This window comes from Panthera uncia (genome assembly GCF_023721935.1).
Source record: "Panthera uncia isolate 11264 chromosome C1 unlocalized genomic scaffold, Puncia_PCG_1.0 HiC_scaffold_4, whole genome shotgun sequence".
Taxonomy (NCBI): domain Eukaryota; kingdom Metazoa; phylum Chordata; class Mammalia; order Carnivora; family Felidae; genus Panthera; species Panthera uncia.
Window position 1 is genome coordinate 27,787,154 of NW_026057585.1, and position 19,172 is coordinate 27,806,325.

The 19,172-nt window shown below is 35.9% G+C and overlaps 1 protein-coding gene across 3 annotated transcripts in view; it reads right to left on the minus strand.

The window, feature by feature from the left end:
• RPAP2 (RNA polymerase II associated protein 2) overlaps positions 1 to 19,172 on the minus strand; it is a 99,320-nt gene that overhangs the window by 52,785 nt on the left and 27,363 nt on the right. For all 3 annotated transcript variants that reach the window (XM_049618450.1, XM_049618451.1, XM_049618452.1), the window contains exons 7-9: positions 9,465 to 9,500; positions 6,086 to 7,025; positions 83 to 165 (exon numbers count right to left, since the gene is read on the minus strand). In XM_049618450.1, the coding sequence (XP_049474407.1) occupies positions 83 to 165; positions 6,086 to 7,025; positions 9,465 to 9,500 (1,059 nt within the window). The remainder of the gene's footprint in view (positions 1 to 82; positions 166 to 6,085; positions 7,026 to 9,464; positions 9,501 to 19,172) is intronic.

Consider the following 19,172-nt stretch of genomic DNA (forward strand, 5'->3'; position numbering starts at 1 on the left):
AGAAATTAATCTAAATTATGAACCTACAAATACCAAATTAATTCAAAATATTGTAAAAGTGGAATGACAATTACATACTTACATTTTACTCAACTTTTCAAGTACGATGCGTTTTCTAATCTGGTTCTGAGAACTTGAATCTATCAGCGGAAAGGTGGGATCTTGCTGAATCACATTTTTAAACAAAACAAAGCAAAATCATAAACGTACATTCTTTCTCTGATAAGAACAATAAACATTAAAACAAAAGTTTACACCTAGGGAATGGCAGAATAAAAACTAGACTTGAGAATTAGAAGATTTAAATTTGAGTATTGCTTCAGTCATTAGGTTGATGTAAACTTAAGTTATATGCCTACTTTTTAGAGTGTTTTCTCATCTGTATAAAGGGATGCTAATACCTTCTTTATTAAATGAGAAAATGTACATGAAAGAAATTTGTAAACTGATAAATGCTCTACAAATGTTGGAGATTAAAGTTTTAAAATTAGCAAATAGTATAAATATATTATGGGGAATTCCACTTCTAGAAATGGCAGACAAGGTAATTCAAACCATTTCTCCTGCTGAGAACTGAAAAAACACTGGGAAAATACCCATATTTGTTTGAAAACATCACAGAACTAACAAGGCAGTAAATAATTATGGCCAGAGATTCTAGAGAAGGTAATTCCAGACAGGCAGTGACTAATTCCAAAAGAAGCAATTCAGATACTGAGAACTTGAGCATCTTCTAATAAGCATTAGAGCTTGGGGAATGCCGAGACTGTACTGACAACTCTCTCCCCCAAAGCCTGACTTAGAAGGACTACTAAGACTAAGAATGAATAGGAAACAGACTGGCTCTTACAGAGACTGAAGCCCAGCTTTAAATCATTTTAATCCATGACTGGATTAAGCAAGATGTGGGACAACTACAAATCATCTGCTAGAAGCCAACATAAATCTGTTTTAACTTCAGTCTCAAATTATCTGTAATTTTTAATATACAATGTTTGCCATATAATAAAGCAATAAGAAAACAAGAGAACATGGTCAAAATGTGAAACTTTAGCCCATGGAAAACAACCCCCAGGGAATCCAGATGATGAAGTTATCAGCTTTATTCAAAATAACTATGTTGATGTATTTAAAGAAAAATGACAAGACTGAAAATTTCTGTAGAGAACTGAAAACTATATAAAAGAACCAAAGGAAAATTCTCAAACTGAAAAATACAGTATTTTTTTTTAATTTACTTATTTTGAGAGAGAGCATGCATGCACATGTGATCAGGGGAGGGGCAGAGAGAGGGAGAGAAAATCTCAAGCAGGCTCTGTGCTGTGCTGTCAGCACAGAGCCTGACGTGGAGTTTGAACTCACAAACCAAGATCATGACCTGAACCAAATGAAATCAATGTTTAACTGACTAAGCCACCTAGGCACCCTGAAAAATACAGTATTCTAAAGTGAGAACTTAATGAATATATTTAATAATATAGTAAAAAAGACTGAAGAGAGAATAGTGATTTAGAAATTATTCAGAATAAAGCACAGTCACACCTAACACCCCCTCCCACATACATACATAATACAAAGCACAAAAGAATATGAGACACAGAAGATACAGTGGAAAAGATTAACGTGTCTGTAATTGGAGTACCAGACAGAGAGGAAAGGAAGAATGAGACAGAAGAAGTATCTATAGAGATAATAATTGAGACTCTTCCAAAACTGATAAAGAAACCAAATTAAGATTCAAGTATTACAAGTGCCAAAAGAATAAATGCAATAATAATCACATGTAGGCCAAGCATTCTAAAATTGACAGTAACCAAAGACAAAAAAATCTTAAAAGTAGCTAACAGAAGAAAAACAGTATTTTCAAAGAAGTAGCAATAAGACAAATAAATGAAAGCCAAAGGACAAAGAAATATTTTCAGCTGCCTGAAAAAAATGCTAATCTAGAATTCAATACCCAGAAAAATGTCCTTCAAAAATGAAAGTAAAATAAAGAATTTTCTGACAAAAACTAAGAAAATTTATCATTAGCAAACTGCACTAATCAAAATACAGGATATTCTTCAGGCCCAAGACAAATAATCTGTAATGGAAGAATAGAGATGCAGGAAGGAAAAACAATAGAAGAGTAATTAATTGGGTAACTCCAACTGAATATTGACTATAAATAATCTTACATGATTTAAAATACTGAGACAAAGGGTGCCTGGGTGGCTCGGTTGGTTAAGTGTCCAACTTCGGCGCAGGTCATGATCTCATGGTTCATGGGTTCAAGTCCTGCATTGGGCTCTGTGCTGACAGCTCAGAGCCTGGAGCCTGCTATGGATTCTTTGTCTCCTTCTCTCTCTCCCCCTCCCCTACTTGTGCTCTCTCTCTCTCTCAAAGGTAAATAAACATAAAAAAAAATATATTAAAAAAAAATACAGAGAGAATAAAAATAGACAACAAGAGCACATAAGGAAAGAGAGGGTAAATAGAATTGAAGTTTCTAAGGGACTGTTAAGGAAGCAAAAAAAATTAACTTATATTAGACTTTTATAATAATTCAGTTAATTCAAGTTTTACTCTTTACAGTAACCACTTAATGATTAGTAAAATAACATTTAAAACAAGCTAACAGAGGGTAAACAATGAAATAATGATATTTAATTCAAAGAAAGAAAGGAGAGAAAGAACACAGAACAGGTGGGACAAGCAGAAAGCAATGAGTGGGATGAGATTTAAGCCCAAACATATCACTTAGGATACTGAATGTAAATAGGCTAAATTCTCCACATAATAAAGATTACCAGCCTAAGTAAAAGCAGATAGTCCTTGAAAATACTAATGAAGAATGCTAATGCCAGCAAAGTAGAGTAAAAGAGAAAAAAATCATCAATGTAGAGAAAAGTCACTCCATAATACTGAGGTTTGATTTACCAGGAAGACATAACAATCTTTTTTTTTTTTTTTTAACACCATATAATATGGTCTCAAAATACTAACAGTAAAATTCACTAAACTAAAAGGAAAAATAATCAAACCATAATTATGGTGACAGATTTCTGACCCATCTCTCCCATCTTTCTCAGTAACTAATGAACAACACCCCCCACCCTGCAAAAATCAACAGTGCTTCTCAAACTTTAATGTAAACACATTTTCTCAAAGGAAAACAATGAAATCTGACCCATTCTCATCATAAACAAAAATCAATTCCAAGTGAATTGCAGATCTAAATATGAAAGGAAAAACAAAGCTTCTAGAAGATGAAATAACCCGGGCTAAACAAAGATTATTTTCTTAGAAAAGTCATTAAAGGCTACAATTAATAAACTGAACTCAAGATATCATTAATGAGAGTGAAAAGGCAAGTCTCAGAGTAGAAGACAATATTTGTAATACACTCAATTAAAAATGGGTTTGAATCCTGAATAAGGAATTCCTACAAAATCAGTAAGAAAAAAATACCTGGATATTCCTACAGATAAATGAGAAAAACACTTGAAAAGATACTTAACAAAAGAGACATTCCAAAAGGTCAAAAAGCAAATGAAACAGTGCACAACTCATTAATCATCAGAGAAATGTATTATAACCAAAAAGTAATACCACCAGAAATGTGAAAAGTAACAATATCAAGTACTGGTAAAGAATGTGGAGTCATGGAAACTCTCATATAGTGGCAATGGAATATAAACCTGCAAAAACATTTTGGAAAACTGTTTGGCATTATCCAGTATAGTTGCATATACACATATATTATGACCCCAAAATGATATACATACCCAACATAAATACCTATACCTTAGAAGAGAGATATAAACAAGAAAGCTCAGACACCACAGCCCCACACTGGAAAAGCCTAAATGCCCATTAATATGAATAAATTGGGATATATTTCTATAAGGGAATGCTATGCAGCAATGAAAGAATGAAGTATAGCCGCATGGAACAACATAAATAACTCACAAACATAATGTTGCATGAAATAAATTGAAAACCAAAGAATATATACTATGTGAATTCATTTAATACAGTTCAAAATTGACAAAACTAATGTATGTTATTATAATAGTTATTCAATTTGGAAAGAGGATATAATCAGGAGGAGACATAGTTGGGCCTCTGTTTTACTCAAATTTCTTGGCCTGGGTAATGATTACAAGGCTGTGTTCTTTTGTGATAATTCAACGAGTTGTACACTTACTATCTGTATTTTACATGAACGAAAAAGTTTTAATGTTATGCAACAAAGGAATAGTCAATTTTCATTTTCTTTCTTAGTTATTTTTCCTGTTTAAAGCTTATAAACACAAAAATGATAAAACGAATGTTATATTAAGGTAGTTTATGCAGCTGAGTGACACAGATCAGGTTTCTTCAAGCTTATTATAAAAGTTATGAATACTATCTAATAATACAGTTGAAGTGATTCAAAATATAGTACTAGGCTAGGTAGCATTCTATATAAGAAATTTCTAAACTTTTACTCTATTTCCACTTTCATCCTCTTTCTAAATCTCCAAATGTGTTCTTAAATTTAGAGCCACATTTACTCACAAATCTTTAGTAACAAAATTTTGTCATAAAAATAAGGTTATCACGTACTCCTCTTCATGCCAAATAACTTCATTTCCCAAGCTACACATCAAACCAAAAACAGGTAAGAGAAATACTGTGAGAACCCCGCCTAAGAGACATTTAGTCTCTACAGAGAATTACTATTTACTGAGCATCAATTTTATCTAAGGCACTGTGATAAATGTTTTACATACATTATTTTTTAAATTCTTAACAAGTGAGCAAGGAAAGCTATCAGACTCAAGAGACCAACTTTTCATACAGTAATAAATGACATAGCTAATACTAAAACCTAGGTTTACCTGGTATGCTCTATTTTCTCTTATGTCCATTATTTCTCAATAAGTCTCCTTTACTATATTATTTTCATTAATATTATTTTAAATTGGCCTGCTTGCTAAATAATACCCAAATACTTTACCATTCAGCGAGTAAGTCTACTCCACTGTATACAGTTCTATTGGAAATAAAATACAAAGATATATACCCCATGCAGAAATTTGAAATACAAAGAATATTTGTTGGTACAAAAATAAATAAATAAACCTCTTCAGAGAGTCTACATATTATATGAAGAACTAGGTTTTAAAGAAAACTCTGTCCCCCAATTCTAGGCTATTTCTATACTGGAGAAAAATATTACACATTTGTGAAATTTTCTGGGAGCGAATTTCAACTTATTTGGAAAACAATTATGCCACTACTGGAGATGGCATTTAAAAAATTTTTTTAAATTATTTAGGGGCGCCTGGGTGGCTCAGCTGGTTGAGCCTCTGACTTCAGCTCGGGTCATGATCTCATGGTTCGTGGGTTCGAGCCCCACGTTGGGCTCTGTGCTGTCAGCTCAGAACCTGAATCCTGCTTCGGATTCTGTATCTCTCTCTCTCTGGCCTTCCCTTGCTCAGGCTTTGTCTCTCTCTGTCGCAAAAATAAACATTAAAATAAATAAATAAAATTAATTTATTTTGAGAGAGAGAGAGATAGCACGAGCAGGGGAGGGGCAGAGAGAGGGAGAGACAGAGAATCCCAAGCAGGCTCTGCACTGGCAGATGCGGGGCTCAAACCTATGAAACTATGTAATCATTACCACAGCCAAAACCAAGAGTCAGACCCTCAACTGACTGAGCCACCAAGGAGTCCCTAGGGATGGCATTTGAAAACAAAAAACTGAACTAAACAAACTTGAAAATTTAACAATTATTTCTTCAGTATTACTCCTGTTCCAAGGTTTGCTATGGTGAGTGTTTCATATGCTAGCAGCATAGAAAACTCATTATCTTTTTTTTTTTTTAAGTCTATTTATCTTGAGAGAGAGAAAAAAAAAGCATGAGTTGGGGGAGGGGCAGACAGAGAGAGAGGAGAGAGAGAATCCCATACAAGCTCCAGGCTGTTATCCCAGAGCCTGACGCTGGGCTCGATCTCACAAACTGTGAGATCATGACCTAAACTGAAATCAAGAGTCCAATGTTTAACTGAATGAACCACCCAGGTGCCCCCAAAACCCATCATCATTAAGACATACCTCTTCTGAGTCTTGTGATTTGGTAGTTTCTTCATTCAAAACATATCGTCCTCTATAAAACTCCCTTATCCTTAGATTTAAGGTTTCAGTTTCTTTTTTCAAATTCTCATAACTTGGTAGTGGTTTACTGGCTGTATCTGAAGTCCTAAAAGGTAAAGACTCATCCAAGCTATTCTGAGATCCCTGCAGGGAAGGAGAATGTCTGTCTAGGTCACAGTCTATGTCATCTTCATCAAGTTCTTCTTCTTTAACCAGAGGGGCTGAAGAGAGTTTCAGACACAAAGAAGCATAATTCTGGCCATACAAAAACCTCAAAGTTTCTTCTGTCTTCCACTCAATCAAAGTCTCCTTCAGGACTTTAAGTAAGTTTGCCTTTGCAACTTCAGGGCACATCTGCACTGAATTAGATGCTGATCTAGAAACCTGGTTTGATTTGGCAAACTTTCTCTTAAAATGCTCAGCACTTTTCTTACTTATACCTACTAGAGTTACTTTTGAACTACTGTATTTATTTTCAGAATTTTCTGAAACTTCTACTTTTTCTTGCAAAGGACTATTTGGAGAAATCTGAGTACTTACTTTCTGTGAAGGAAGTTCACAAGCAGCAGCTTTCTCCTGACTATCTAATGTGCAATTGCCTAGCTGCTCAGAGACATCTATTACTGTCTGTTCTTTGTCTTCATGCTTGGAGTTAGCTTTATGGCCAGCTTTCTTTTTCATTATGCTTTTTTTGTGCAGCTTTGGACTTACACCCATTGCATCTACCAGTCTGTTTCCTGGTAGAATGGAGGAAACAAAGTCTTGCTCATTGTCACTGTTACTGTCACTATGAGTGCTAGAAGAACTAGATTCATAATGCTTCTCAAAATGTCCAGGATTGTCAATATCTGATGTTTTAATGGCCTTAGTGCATAGCTGTACTTCCTTTCCAGAATGGCCACTGTAGAAGGAAAGAAACAAAATAACTATAATGAAAAAGCAAAACGTCCCACAGTTATTTATATTTTGTAACTTTCAAGCATTGCCTATAGATTATATATATATACCTATCTATATATATATATATGTATTTCCGTAGATACACACATATACACGTTTTCGAAGAATGCTATATAATCTATGATTTCTCTGCATCTTATTTATTTGATATAATTCTACCATCTTCTTTTTTCCCGTTTTTTAAAGTGTTAAAGGAGTACAGCAAAAAGAAAAAAAAAAACCTTGATAATTCCATCCTACTGAATTATTTTGAGTTTTGCTTGTTACATTTCTTTTTCTTTCTTTCTTTCTTTTCTTTTTTTTTTTTTTTTTAACTCATGACCTGATGATCAAGACCTGAGTGGAGATCAAGAGTCGGACACTTAACCGAATGAACCACTCAGGTGCCTCTGCCTGTTACTGTTCTGTGACTATTTTATATATACTTTTTAAAAAAAGGTTTTCTTTTGAAAACCTCATTCCTGCTTTCTCAAAAAAATGTATTACAGAAACTCTGTTTAGGTTTTGAAAGATAACAAGATAAAAAGACATGTTTAAACCTTTCCCAATTATGGTTGATAGTTATACAGAAAATTCCATAGATAAAAATCACAAGAAAGTCTTAGCAAAAAATAAAATTAATAAAGAAAATTAATATTTGCCAATGAAAGATATTGTATTTGAAAACCCAGAGTTATTATAGAATGCTAAAAATAAAAGACAGTAGTTTTCCCTTTGACTATGTTCCTTCAATTTTCATTTTTTTTAATTAAAAAAAATTTTTAATGTTTACTTATTTTGAGAGAGACAGAGAGAGGGAGAGAGGGAGGAGGGACTAAGAACGAGGAGAGAGAGAATCCCAAGCAGGCTCCACACTGTCAGCACAAATGTGGGGCTCGATTCCACAAACCATGAGATCATTACCTGAGCTGAAACCAAGAATCACACACTTAATCAACTGAGCAACCTAGGCGCCCTGCTTCAATTTTCAACTGGGTTTTAAAAAGATCAAGAATTATGAAAAGGTGAAGGAAAAGAGTAGCTTTGTCTATACAAACCTGAGATAGGAAATGTCAGCAAATGCACATATCAGCAAATGCACATATCAGAACTTTAAAAGAACTCTTTTAGGATAATAATTCTGTGTGAGTGGGGGCAGGGAATTGTGAGGGTATGTAGGAACTTACTGCTTTTCAAGCAATTTTTCTATACACTTAAAACTGCTCCCCCAAAAGGATATTCATTTTTTAAATGATTAAAAAAATAGACTAAAATAAAATAATGGAACATTAAAAAAAAAAAAAAGCATGCTTGGTGGAAGTATAAAGAAAGAAAAAGAAAAACAGAGTTGAAAGTAAGGTTGTGGGGGCGCCTGGGTGGCTTAGTCAGTTAACTGTCCAACTTAGGCTCAGGTCATGATCTCACGGTTGGTGTGTTCGAACCCTGTGTCAGGCTCTGTGCTGACAGCTAGCTCAGAGCCCAGAGCCTAAGGATTCTGTGTCTCCCTCTCTCTCTGCCCCTCCCTTGCTTGCGCTTTCCTCTCTCTCTTTCAAAAATAAATAAAACATAAAAAAAACAAAAACAGTAAGGTTGTGGATGGGAATAAAGAAAAGATAACAAGTTCATTCAGTATTAGATACCATTTTTTAGTTCGAATCTAACCTATATAGCCACGAGACTGTCTCTTGTACCTGAAGTAAGCATAATGTTAAAAAAAATTAGAACAATTTGACTTTCATAGGTTTCATACTTTCTCTTGGAATTTTAAAGTAATTATATTTTTCTATATTACTTTGAAGCTATAAATTTAAAATATATATCAATAAATAAATATCTCTTACTTGTGCTCAATTCCATGTACTAAAATAGTGGCTAAAAACCAGGAAAATTTATGCTGATAAAAGATATAAGAATGTGTTTTGAGAAATAGTCACGATTGGGCAAGCAACACCTCAAGAACAGTTAAGAAAAATATCACAACTTGGAATTTTTCTATTAATGTTTTAGACACTCTTCCAAATAATACATAATTGGCATATTAAGCTTTGAAATCCTATAAAATAAGACTAGAAAAACCTTTCAACAAATGTAATTGGCATAATCTAGTTGACAAAGAAGCACAGTATCTCAGATGGAAGCTATGTTTGTGTCATATTTCAACAGGTTCAATTAGACTTCATTGTAGGAACAGCTGTACAATAAATCACACAGATCAAACACATCATCTTACTATCACAAAAGAAAAAGCTGTACAAGGCAAATATTTCTTTGTGTGGGCTAAAATGGGCACTTACCTCATGCATCAACACAGGAAGTCCAAGAGCTCGTATCACCTGGTTTACTCTTAATGTTTCTATTAACATAAATATATAGAAGGTAAGTAATACTGATTCAACCATACCTTTGTCCTTCCTGTAGCAGTTGAAAATCAGGATCCCTGTGACAAAACATAGGAATAAAAAATTGAAGGCAACTGGTATGTCAAACATTTTCAAGTGTTTGTTATAACTATATTGGATAGAAAATATAATTAAAAGGAAACAGTTCATTTAAAGTTTTAAAGAAAAAATTGAAGAACAAAGTAATTGTGAAACTCATCCATAAGAAATATGGATTAATCTGTTATCCAAAATTTGTTCATATTTTAGGACTAAGTTCAATTTCCATGAGTGTAATAAAGTTTTCCCTGACTAACCTGACTAAAGTAAATCACTCTCTCCTATGAGTTCCAGAGTCAGTATTATGTAGTCAATTAATATATGTTAATCAGGTACTCCTCTATGGCTTAATACTAGAATTATTATCTAAAAGTCTTACTTTTCATACATTTAAGTGTGGTTTCTTACCAAACTACAAGCTTCTTGAGGGCAGGAATTATGTACCACAATTCTCCTCTATTTCCTTTATATAGTCAATAAGAATTTTTGCTCTAATTTCTGAGAAAGCATTGTATCGTAGTATGAACTATGTAGATCAGGTGATTGAATTCAATTCTAGGAACAATTTTTCTATGCAATACCAGAAATTCCATTTGGCTGGGCATCATGGATATTTAAAAGACAGAGAGAAAAGCTCTTAGAAAGCCAATACAAAAAGGAACAAATAGCAAGTGATTCCAAGAGGACAGGAAAACTCTATAAAATATTTCTGAAGTGACTTAGGAAAAGTGACTTCTAAAGATTACAAAAATGGATTAAATAAAAGTGAATATACAGGGACACCTGGGTGGCTCAGTTGGTTAAGCAACTTCAGCTCAGGTCATGATCTCAAAGCTTGTGAGTTCAAGCCCCGCATCGGGCTCTCCACTCTCAGTGCAGAGCCCACTTTGGACCCTCTGTCTCCCTCTCTCTCTGCGCCCCCGCCCCCCATTCTCTCTCTCTCTCTCTCTTTCTCTCAAAATAAACATTAAAAATTAAAAAAATAAAAATATACAAAGAAGAATACACAAAAAATGGAGTGAAAATCCATGTTTGTCAATAGGGAGACTCAATACTGTCAAGATGTCATTCTCAACTTGATCTACAGATTCAATGTAATCCCAATCAAAATCCCAGCAAGTTATTTGTGGATATCACAAATTGAGTGTAAAGTTTGGGAGGAGGCAAAAGACCCAGAATAGCTAACACAATAATGAAGAACAAAGTTGGAGAACTGACATTACCTGACTTCGAGACTATAACGCTATAGTAATGAAGACAGTGTGGTAGTGGTCAAAGAACAGATAAATAGATCACTGGAACAGAATAGAGAACCCAGAAATAGATGCACACAAATATATTCAACTGATCTTTGACAAAGCAACAAAAGCAATACAAGGGAGAAAAGACCATTTTTTCAACAAATGGTACTGGAATACTGAGTATTCACATGTAAAGAAGTGAATCAAGGGGCACCTGGGTGGCTCAGTGTGTTGGGCCTCTCTGTTGATTTCAGCTCAGGTCACAATCCCAGGGTTGTGGGATTGAGCCCTGTGTTGGGCTCCGCACTGACTGCGGAGTCCACCTGAGATTCTCTTTCTCTCCCTCTGTCCCTCTCCACTGCTTGGACTTTGTCTCTGTCTCTCTCTCTCTAAAACAAACAAACAAACACATACAAACAAACAAGTGAATCAAGACAAAGACTTATACCGTTCATAAAACTAACTCAAAATGGATCATAGAACTAAATATAAAACACAAAACTATACAAAACTCCAACAAGATAATATAGGAGAAAACTAGATGACTTTTTAAATTTTTTTTTTTTTTAACGTTTATTTATTTTTGAGACAGAGAGAAACAGAGCATGAACAGGGGAGGGGCAGAGAGAGAGGGAGACACAGAATCGGAAACAGGCTCCAGGCTCTGAGCTGTCAGCACAGAGCCTGACGCAGGGCTCGAACTCACGGACCGTGAGATCATGACCTGAGCCGAAGTCGGACGCTCAACTGACTGAGCCACCCAGGCGCCCCTAGATGACTTTTTAGATAGGACACCAAACACACAATCTATGACTGAAAAAACTGGTAAGCCAGGCTTCATTAAATTAAAAAAATTCTGCTTTGTGAAAGATATTGTCAAGAGAATAAAAAGAAAAACCAGATTAGGAGAAAATATTTGCAAAAGACATACTTGATAAAAGACTATTATCCAAAATATCAAATAACTCTTAAAAGTCAATAAGAAAACACCTCAATAAAAATGGGTCAGAGACATTAAAAGACACCTCACCAAACAAGATATAAAGATGGCAAGTAAGCATATGAAAAGATGCTCTACATTATATGTCATCAGCAAACTGCAAATTAAAAGAACAGTAAGATACCACTACACTTGTTAGTATAGCTAAAATACAGAACACTGACATCACATGCTGGTGAATGTTTGGAGCAAGAGTATTCTCATTCATTCCTGGTGAAAATGCAAAATGGTACAGCCACTTTGAAATACAGTTTGGTGATTTCTTTTAAAACTAAACATACTCTTACCATACAATCCAGAACTCTTACTCCTCGGTATTTACCCAAAGGAGTTGAAAATTTACATCTACATACCATTTGCACCTATGTGGATAGAACTAGAGGGTATTATGCTAAGTGAAATTAGTCAGAGAAAGACAAATATCACATGACTTCACTCATATGAAGAATTTAAGATACAAAATAGATGAACATAGGGAAGGAAAGCAAAAATAATATAACAACGGGCAGGGGGAGACAAAATAGAAAACACTCTTAAATATAGAGAACAAACAGAGGGTTGGTGGAGGGGTTGTAGGAGGGGGGATGGGCTAAATGGGTAAGGGGCATTAAGGAATCTACTCTTGAAATCATTGTTGCACTATATGCTAACTAACTTGGATGTAAATTAAAAATAAACAAATAAGAAAATTTACGTCTACACAAAAGCCTGCACACGGATGTTTACAGCAGCTCTATCCATTTTGCCAAAACTTAGAAGCAATTAAGATATCTTTCAGTTGGTGAATGGTTAAATAAACTGTAGCAAATTCAGACAACAGATTATTATTAAGCATGAAAAAGAAATTAGCCACCATCAACCTAGAAAAAGACATGGGAGAAACTTAAATGCATATTACTAAGTGAAATAAGCCAGCCTGAAAAGAACATATTCTGTATAATTTTACTACCTAATATTCTGGGAAAGGTAAAACTATGGAGATAGTAAAAAGATCAGGGTTTATGACAGGTGGGAGATGAATAAGTGGAGCACATAGGATTTTTATGACTATAAAATTACTCTGTATAATAATGTAATTAATGTTGGATTCAAGTCATTATATATTTGTCCAAACCCATAGAATGTACAAAGCTAAGAGTGAACTCTAATGTAAACTATGGGCTTTGGGTGATAATGATATGCCAATACAGGCCCATCAATTGTAACAAATGAGCAATTTTGTTGGGGGATGCTGATAATGAGGGAGGCTATACAAGGGTAGGGGTAAGGAGGGTATATGGGAAATCTCTGTACCTTCCTCACCATTTTGGTATGAAGCTAATATTGCTCTAAGGAATAAAGTCTATTAATAGAAAAAAAAGTAAATATAAGAAACTAGACATACATGAAAGAGAAGCTAAGGCATTGAATATTAATCCCATTTAAAGGACAAAATAGGGTTGCAATGAAGGCCATGATATTGCAAAAAAGCATTTCAATTAAAAAAAGTTAAGCCTAATGGATAGATGGAACCACAGGTTATTCGAGTTATGACATTGAAAGGCTGCTAATCAAAAAAATGTCAGTTAAAGATATTTTTCTATATAATTAAGCATCAGAGTTGACCACATAATACTGCCTAGATAATCCATTTATCTTGTGTTCAGTCTTAAGCAGAAGAGGCACTGCTATGAATGGACTCTCCTACCAATCCTCTCCTTAAGTTATGGAAGGCACCACTAACTAATCAAGGCATTCTTTCCCGTTATATTCCTTCTCAGCACCACCCATCAGGAGACATATGGGATGAAACCAATATTTGCCATCCCTGCTTTAGAGATTCCCCTGTAGTTCAGGAATTCTCCAAGACCAATAATAAAAAATTTAGAAGGAAAGGCAAAATAAGACAATGGGCAATGAGCTGCCTGAGAGTAAAATTTTAATCTATTTTTGTTTTTTTCCTTAGTCCCTCAGCCAATTGAGGCATATCCTTTCCCAATCACCCAATATTACCCTGTTTACACTACTTCTTCTACTCACTAAAACTCTAGTTATAGAAGCTACCTTGGGTTGGTGTTCCTCAAAGCAAAGGACACTACATGGATGGTGACTAGTCTTGATTGCCCCAGGGGATATTTATAACTCTTATTAAGAGCTTTTTTGGCCTAAATAATATGCTAACTTTTACAACAGAGGATTGTATTGCCTCTCACAGGTACCTGTAGTTCTTTCATTCTTCCTATCCCACATCCCCATCCAAGTCTTCCTGGCTAAAATTGTCAAGGTTCAGTGCCTTGCAGCTGCCTGGCATTTAGTCCTATAGGGTCTGAGTATCTCTATAGGTAAGAAAATATGTATAGACAGTGATTCTCAATTGGACTCTTACACTCAACAGCTAACCTACAAATGCAGGGTATATATTCCATTATTCCTTCAAAAATAAAATTCTGAACAATTATATGTATGAATTATGCTGGGCATATTAAGTAATATAAAGAACAGGTTCTTATTCTTAAGGACGTTACAATTTAGTAGGAGAAAAACGCCTGTTCTAAGAGCTTCACAAAGGTTAATCGTCACAAGAATGAGTAGTTACAACTATTATCCCCATGTTACAGATAAAAAAATTTGAGTACTAAAAGAATAAGTAGTGGAAAGCCACACAACTGGTAAGTGGTAAAGCTAGAAATCAAATCAAGACAGCAGGGCTCTTAACTACATTTTGCATCATATAATTTCAGAGAATATATGTTAAGTATCATGAGAGATACATGAACTGCTACAACAAATTACAGAAGAAATAAAAATTGCTTGTTGAGCCAATGAAGAAAAGCTTTAGATTCAGTTGGGTCTATAAAGATTCATATAGTTTATATATAAAAGCCTTTAAGGCTAACTCTATGGATCTGAGGTTTTACTCCGTAAACCTCTCCCTTTTTCCTCTTGCCTTTTAGGATATTATCATACTTAAATCTATCTTGAGAAAATAAACACAGAAACCAACAAACCCTGTCCTTCAATCATACAGCTCCCCCCACTCCCTTTTTCATTGTAACCTTTCTTTATAGAAGTCTGCACTGGTTTTCAATTCCACATTTCCTATTCAATCATCACCCCTCTGCCTCCTGGAATCTGTATGCATTACTCTACTGAGATGTCCCTTGCTAATATTACCAATCACCATAGAAATGCTAAACTTAATGGATATTTTTCAGGGTTCTGTCCCTACCAACCTTTTTATTTTTTTATTTTTATTTTTTTTAAATTTTTTTTTCAACGTTTTTTTTTAATTTATTTTTGGGACAGAGAGAGACAGAGCATGAACGGGGGAGGGGCAGAGAGAGAGGGAGACACAGAATCGGAAACAGGCTCCAGGCTCCGAGCCATCAGCCCAGAGCCTGACGCGGGGCTCGAACTCACGGACCGCGAGATCGTGACCTGGCTGAAGTCGGACGCTTAACCGACTGCGCCACCCAGGCGCCCCCCTACCAACCTTTTTAAAGTAGAAGAAAAATAATCAACTTGAGAGGAGAGCTTGAAAGAGAAAATAGGAATAAATCATGAAGCAAGCCTTGGTGACAGAAGAAAAGAGTCAGGAACATAGAAAGTATAAGCAATGAGGCAGAGAAACGAGAGAGGATAAGAAAATAACATTGAAGGAAATTCTGCTGGATGCACTCAATCATTTAGTTAAGTGGTAGGTTAAATTATCTATAATGAGTTGGGGATTGGGTTCAAAGTTTAAGGAGAGAAGAAAATGTGTGAACTTATCAGAGAGTCAATAAGAAACAAAGAAAAAAACATGTGAACACATGAGTGAGATTACACAGAATAAAATGGAACAGGGCCAAAGGAATGGAAAGAGTGCATGAGGCTTTGGTGTCAGATCTGGGTTTAAATTCCAGATCTATATAAATGAGCCTAGTGTTCTGGGTTAGTCACTAAACCTCTGTGAGCTTCAGTTCCACCACCCATAAAATGAGTAATAACACTTCCAAGGGGTCTTGTAAGGACTGAGACAGCTTATTTAAAGCACTAATGTTCTAAATGAGACAGCTTATCTAAAGCGCTTGAGAACTTTACTCAATAAAGATCAGGAACCCAAGCACAGAAAAAAAGGGTGAGGGAGGAGTTAAGATGGTAGAGGAATAGGGGGACCCTAAGCTTGCCTAGTCCCTCAAACACAGCTAGATAAAAATCAAATCATTCTGAACACCCAAGAAATCAATCTGAGGACTGAGAGAACAAAACTGCAAGTCTACAAGTAGAATTGTAGAAGGTAGGAGCTGCGGAGACTTGATTTGGGGGAGGTAAGAACTGCGGGTGCTGTGGAGGGGAAGGAGCCCTGCTTATATAGAGTACCACAAGGTATTAGAAGCAGTGGAGCCCAAAATCTGAAGTTGTAGAAGTCTGCCCACTACAGGGGTCCAGCCCGGCTTAGTGGTGCTCCTACGGTGAAGGAGAGTGGAGAACAGAGAGTGGACAGCATGGACTGAGGATTCCCCTGGGTCACATGAGGAGAAACAGTTCCCCTCCTTGAAGTACATTTGGGAGTAGCTGCAAGGCCTCTCCAGGGCCAGAAGAATGGATGGCACCAATGTGCTGTACTGTTGCCAGGCACAGCAGTGGAAACACTGGCTGAGGGCAGTGAATCTTTTTTTTTTTTTTTTAATTTATTTTTTATTTTTTTAAATTTTATTTTGTATTTTTTAAATTTATTTTATATTTTTTAACATTTACATCCAAATTAGTTAGCATATAGTGCAACAATGATTTCAGGAGTAGATTCCTTAGTGCCCCTTACCTATTTAGCCCATCCCCCCTCTCACAACCCCTCCAGCAACCTTCTGTTTGTTCTCCACATTTATGAGTCTCTTCTGTTTTGTCCCCCTTCTTGTTTTTATATTATTTTTGTTTCCCTTCCCTTATGTTCATCTGTTTTGTCTCTTAAAGTCCTATTATGAGTGAAGTCATATTATTTTTGTCTTTCTCTAATTTCACTTAGCATAATATCCTCCAGTTCCATCCATGTAGTTGCAAATGGCAAGATTTCATTCTTTTTGATTGCTGAGCAATACTCCATTGTGTATATATACATATATACACATATATATATATATGTACACCACATCTTCTTTACACCACATCTTCTTTATCCATTCATCCATCGATGGACATTTGGGCTCTATCCATACTTTGGCTATTGTTGATAGTGCTGCTATAAACATGGGGGTGCATGTGTCCCTTCGAGACAGCACACCTGTATCCTGTGGATAAATGCCTAGTAGTGCAATTGGTGGGTCGTAGGGTAGTTCTGTTTTTAGTGTTTTGAGGAAGAGGGCAGTTTATCTTGATGCAGGCTTTCTGTTCTGCTTTGCCTAAGATCTGAACCACTGTGTGGTCGTGTGATTGCTGTCTTAGACAAGCTGGCAAATGGCAAAAGCATGGCAAGACCCTCTTCCAGAGGAACAGCTTGGAGCCATGCCAACCGAGTCCCTAAAATTTGGAGTTTAGAAACCCAGCCATGGGCCTGAGACAAAACAACTTGGAAATAAACAGGGTGAAGGCAGCCTGGGACATAAGGGAGATAATTGTGTTCTCTTCTGTGAGGGATTCCTGAAGAGTGGTGGGTGCAAGCTCTCTGCTCTGTGGATAAGAGAGCTGAGCAACCCCATTTTGCTCCCCCATCCACCAGCACTGACTGACCTAAGTGAGCTAACCAGCACCACCAAGTAAAGACCTGAGCTGCTTACGCCAAGCCCCAGCCCTGCTGCACCCTGCTGTGCCCTGCAGGTGTATCTCAATGAGGGCAAGTTGGCCTGAGAAGCAGCACAGAAGCTGGCCCCAGAAGACCAGCACAAACCCCTCGTACACTCCCAACTCCACTGATCATAGAATGCTGCAAAGCTTCAGCTCTAGGGGAAATAGGGTCTAGATTCCTTTTTATTTTTTCCTTTTTATTTTTTCAACTTTTTAGTTTTTTTTATATATATATATATATTTATAATATATAAATTAGTTATATATATAATATATATAAATATACATTATAAAATATAAATATATATATAACTATATAAATGTAAATATTGCTTTTATTTTTAGATCTAGCTTCTTTTAACAAGCAGATCAAATCATATTTTGTCCCGGGGCGCCTGGATGGTGCAGTCGGTTAAGCGTCCGACTTCAGCCAGGTCACGATCTCGCGGTCCGTGAGTTCAAGCCCCGCATCAGGCTCTGGGCTGATGGCTCGGAGCCTGGAGCCTGTTTCCGATTCTGTGTCTCCCTCTCTCTCTGCCCCTCCCCCGTTCATGCTCTGTCTCTCTCTGTCCCAAAAATAAATAAAAAACGATAAAAAAAAAAAATCATATTTTGTCTGGACAAAATGACAAGATGTAGGAATACACCCCAAAAGAAAGAGCAGGAGTAGAAGTAACAGCCAGGGATTTAATCAATACAGATAGAAGATGTCTGAACTAGAATTGAAAACAATTATAAGGGCACTAACTGGGTTTGAAAAAAGCACAGAAGACACTACAGAATCATTTACTGCAGACATAAAAGAACTAAAATCCAATGAGGACAAAATTAAAAATGCTATAACCAGGATGCAAACCTGAATGGATGCCATAATACCAAGGATGAACAAAGCAGAAGAATGAATCAGTGATATAAAAGATAAAATCACAAAAAATAACAAAGCTGAAAAGAAGAGGGAAAAACAGGTACTGGATCACGAAGGTAGACTTAGGGAACTCAGCGACGTCTGAAAACGTAATAACATTCATATTATAGGAGACTCAGAAGATGAAGAGATGGAAAAAAGGGGCAGAAGGTTTATTTGAGCAAATTATAGCTGAAAACTTCCCTAATCCGGGAAAGGACACAGACAATGAAATCCAAGAAGCACAGAGAACTCCAATGAAATTCAACAAAAGCTGGCAATTGCCAAGGCATATCATAGTCAAATTCACAGAATACCCAGAGAAGGAAAGAATCTCGAAAGCAGCAAGGGAAAAAAAAGTCCTTAACCTACAAAGGAATACAGATCAGGTTCGCAGTAGACTCATTCACAGAAACTTGGCAGGACAGAAGGGATGGCAGGATATATTGAACATGCTAAATGGGAAAAATGTGCAGCCAAGAATACTTTATCCAGCAGGCCATCATTCAGAATGGAAGGAGAGATAAAGAGTTTCCCAGAAAAACAAAAACTAACGTTTGTGACCAGTAAACCAGCCCTAGAAGACATATTAAAGGGGACTCTTTGGGGGGAAAAAAGACCAAAAGCAACAAAGACTAGAAAGGAACCGAGAATATCACCAGAAACACCAGATTTACAGGTAACACAATGGCTAAATTCATATTTTTCAATATTCACCCTGAATGTAAGTGGACCAAATGTTCCAATCAAAAGATATAGGGTATCAGAATGGATAAAAAAAAAAAAA